The sequence below is a fragment of the Botrytis deweyae genome, assembly GCF_014898535.1.
Source record: "Botrytis deweyae strain B1 chromosome Unknown BDEW_005, whole genome shotgun sequence".
Lineage (NCBI taxonomy): Eukaryota > Fungi > Ascomycota > Leotiomycetes > Helotiales > Sclerotiniaceae > Botrytis > Botrytis deweyae.
This window is the reverse complement of record NW_024066212.1, coordinates 370,262-374,880: the sequence shown is the minus strand read 5'-3', so window position 1 is coordinate 374,880 and position 4,619 is coordinate 370,262. Positions and strand designations below refer to the sequence as shown.

The 4,619-nt window shown below is 41.0% G+C and overlaps 1 protein-coding gene across 1 annotated transcript; it reads right to left on the bottom strand.

Annotated features, from left to right (window-relative positions):
* Positions 1-2,509: 2,509 nt before the first annotated feature.
* EAE98_002760 (uncharacterized protein) lies at positions 2,510-4,104 on the bottom strand (the record flags this gene model as incomplete). Its single annotated transcript, XM_038950380.1, has 3 exons — positions 2,510-3,185; positions 3,277-3,391; positions 3,447-4,104. The coding sequence occupies 3 exons, from the start codon at positions 4,102-4,104 to the stop codon at positions 2,510-2,512; spliced, it is 1,449 nt and encodes a 482-aa protein (XP_038812909.1).
* Positions 4,105-4,619: the final 515 nt, after the last annotated feature.

The window sequence follows — 4,619 nt, the reverse complement described above, 5'->3', positions numbered from 1 at the left end:
CCTCAGAATATAGATCTCGCGCAAATATCTGTACATGATTCTGGTCAATAACAAGATTAGTATCAAAGCAACTCGAGCAAACCAACTGCTACCATCCCTCATATACACCATACATATGGGTAAAAAGGAGAGGAGGAAAGTATAAAAGACAAACTTACATTTACCAATCAATCTTCTCTTCAATGTTTTATTTATTTTCTTCAAAAAGTAAAATGTATAATTATAAATTAAAAAACAGATTCAATTCTCAATCCTCAATCCCCCCCCTCCAAAAAAGTCATTAATATCCAATTCAACCATCCAGTAAATTACATACATACATAATCATCCAGTTTTCTCCAAATCACAACAATAACACTCTCTTGAACCAATCTATCAGCAAACAAAACACCCACACCCACAACTCACACTCACACAAACATCAATATCTACAGCTCATCATTACTACTATCAACTCACCAACTAACCTCCACTTATTTATTTCAAGATTTAAGGTTCAAGTTTTATCTCTATCTTTATCTTAATCTCTATGGGTATCTCTATACATATCTCTATTTCCCATCATTCATTCCATTTCTTAATTCAAAAACTCTCTTAATCTCAACATCCCTTTCAATCTCATCTCAATCTCCAATCTCCAACCCCATCCATCCTAAACTCTAATATCTCTCTCTATACCATCCCATCCCATCCCATTCAAAGCATTTACGAAAATCTATTCCATTTCGATTTCAAAAAGTCCAGATAATTATATATTAGATATATACATTGTAGTCATCATTGCACCAACTTTCTACTTCCTACTTTCTACTTACTGTTTCCCACAATTCAACTCCCGAATTCAAACTCAAGTCCCCCATCTGTATTTATCTTACTATACAACATTTACTATATATTCACTACACATCCTCCAAAACCTCATCCTTTTATTTCTTTCCCATCCAACCCCTCCCATCCATTCTCTTCCATTCCCTTCCACTATCCATTTCCCATCCATTCCCTTCCACCATCCAACCCTTCCAACCCTTCCCATCCATTATCCACCTCTATCATCTCCAACCTTCATCATCTCCAACCTTCATCATCTCCGACCTTCATTATCTCCAACCTTCATCATCTCCAACCTTCATCATCTCCAACCTTCATCATCTCCCACTCCACTCCACCTTCCTTCTATACACAACAATATAACAACACAATTCCCCCAATCCAACCTAGCCTCCACATCACAATCCCAACCCCATCATCACCAACCTTATCACAATTCCAATTTCACAACCCGAAGCCCATCATCACCAACTCAACCCTATCATCTCCTACCCCATCCTATTCTCCTCCTCTATACCATATCACAATTCCAATATCATAATCATCACCCTATCAAACCTCTACAATATACTATAAACTAATATAAACTAATATAATATAATACAATACAACATAATCCATCCATCCACCTCCTTTCTTGAAAAAAAAGCCTCACTTACTTCCCCCCCCTCTTCCTCCCACATCCTCCTCCTCCATCCTCCTCAGAAAAAGACTATCTCACAATCTCTTGACCTTGCAGCTATCCCCTTGGGTCTCTTCCTATGCCTCATCCCGCTCCATCCCCTTCTCAAAACCAAATACATCCATCCCTCTATACAATTACCACCTTCCTCTCCCTCTCTCCCTCTCTCCCTCTCTCCCTCTCTCCCTCTCTCCCTCTCTCCCTCTCTCCCTCTCTCCTCTCTCCCTCTCTCCCTCTCTCCCTCTCTCCCTCTCTCCTCTCTCCCTCTCTCCCTCTCTCCCTCTCTCCCTCTCTCCCTCTCTCCCTCTCTCCCTCTCCCTCTCCCTATCCCCCAAACAAAACAAAAACACCAAAAACAAAAACAAAAACACCAAAACAACACTCTTCTCCATCCCCCCTCTCACCTCCTGTGAAAAAGCAAAAATATCATGTTATATGTAATCTTACGATACAACTATCAGCAAAGAACAATGAACAACAAACAATCACCATCACTACTGAACTACCGTCTCATATCTCTCTAATTAAACCCATTCTCCTAGAAACCTAATCTTTTTTCCTTCCATAAGATTGAACAATCTCTTAGCATATTGGAATCTTTACATCTATCTATTCATTGCTCAAATATTCGTGAAACTGATTCAGTGGGTTTACAATCTATATTTATTATTCTGTTCTGTTTGTCTAGGATCTATTTTCGTTGCTCAGCCTGCATCCATCTCTCCGTTTAATTCAGCCCATCCATCCATCAATGACTTTCATATCCGCCTCCAGTTCGATTAATCTAGGAATTTCGTTTAATTACCACCTCCCCTCCGTATCCACACTCGAGCTCCGTCTATTGATCTTCTTCCATCGTGTACCACTGGTATTTTTTGTAATGCTATCTTCCACCATTACCACTTCATACTTGTGACCCAAAATGATTCACTTCTAGCCATATAATTCTCATGCCCTATCGCTCCAACTTTTGACACCCCCGCACCTGTCTCTCGCCATCTAATAAATACCTGGCAAGATAACCCACCTCACTTTCTGACAATAAGCTTCCCACCCCTTCCCATATTTCTTTGAGCATCTCTCCTCATCCCGCCAGCAGCGATGAATTAACAGAATCGTCATGAAAATTGCATATGTCCATGGTAACAAATTATGTGTACCACAAGCTGCACACATGGAATAAGAAAGGATGAGGTCGCCCAAATAATTGACATGTCTCGCCATACCCCACCAACCAGAGCAAAGAAGAATGCTATCATGTTCTTTGCCATCTTTAGTTCGATATTTGACGTGTAAAACATCTGCTGGAGCACCCCAAAGTTGACAATTACCTTTGGTGCGACGAGCGAGATCCTTTTGGTGATTGACGCTTCGGAAAATGATGTAACCACTGACACCTGAGGTAAACAACATCACGGCGCTAAGAGGTGATAGAGAGTGAGGATATCTTGAAAGATATTGAGTCTGAAGGGTATACATGGATGGCAACCAAACAATGGATCCCCATGCGAGATAGAAACCAAAGTGGTCATGACAGATATCGATGGTTCGAAGGTACCAATCTTCGTTGATAAAGAAGTCCACAACGTAGAGACCGTGTAGAAAAGTGCTAAGAATAATGGAATTGGTGATATATCCGTAGTTTTGATACTGATACGCGATGAAGGACATGTCACTATATCGAGAATTAGAGAATGACATAGGCTGGAGTGCAAGTGGAAAGTGCAAATTAAACACATGACCAAGAAAATTCGAGTTTGACATACATCAGAGTCCAGGCAATTATCCCAGGTCGCCCATTGTGGAATAATTTGAAGTCGAAATGATTTCCGAATCTAGGATTTAATTCGATTCCCATGTACAAATCGTACAAGACGGATCCTGTCACGTGTCAGTATCAAATTACACAAAACTCATCCCATCAACCCCAACTTACCACTGAATTTTCGATCGCCTTCATGAGTGGGACACATGTGAGCTTTCAAATAAGCAAATCCGGATAATAGGAACCCATAAACATTCACCGAGACCAATAACGCTTGCCAGTGTTTTGCGAGAATTGCTGGATCCAAGAGTCCACAATACGACGAGATGAGGAACAAAGCGTGAGTGACAAACCAAGCTGAAAGACCATTTGTACGATATTTAAGAAGATTTCCAGCTGGCGTGAGTTGACCCGTACTCAATTGGGTAGGTAAAAATTGGTACAGGAGGGCTTGGAATAACAACCACGTTCCATAACCAACATTCGTTCTCAAATTTCCTCGAGGTGCATGTTGCCATAGGAAATTGATGGGTCCAACCATGGCCATGGATTTGTACGCTGAAGTTAGAGATCCTTCAAAGCGTGAAAGTGCAATCCAGTAGAATATGACAATGATTGGACAGAGCAGCATGATGCTCGCACATCCCAAGGAATGTAGCCAAGAACCATGATGATGTCGTCGACCCCATGAGATACTCGAATCTCGAGTTGTTGAAAATGAAGCCAATCGAGCTCGATTGATGGTTACATTTGATTTATCGGGAGCATCTTGTTGCAAGGTTTCAATTACATCGTGAAGACCCGGCGAAGGGAGAATGATTGATTCCATCGTATGGGTTGGGCCCAACGATAATTTGTAAGGAGAGTGAGAGAGAGGGATGTTGTGGTTGAGTATTGAGATGCACACGAGGTTGTACGAATGATGTAAGGGAAAGGAAAAAGAAATGAGTAAGGGTGAGGTAACGGGTAGCTACTAGGCACTAATAAGGTAGTAACGTAACCTTGATAGGAAGAAAAGGTGAAAGTAGTTGGAACCAAGGAAGGAAGTAAAACAAAGAGTCAAAAAAGATAAAACATACAGTCAATCAGTCAGTCCGTCAGTCCGTCAGTCCACGGTCAAGTGAATTAAAAGATGGAGATGGAGATGGAGATGAATGAGAGGTTCCAAGGTTGTTAAGAAGAGCTTTAAAGATGGAGAGTGAGGAGAAAAGAGGAATTGAAATGGAAGATGGAATTGTCATTGGTGTTGTTTTGAATCCTTAAGTAGGTACCTAGTAGGTACGAGTATACTCGTGCCGGATTCTCTATCTATTATTCATGGATTTGCATTGCATATGCAAACCA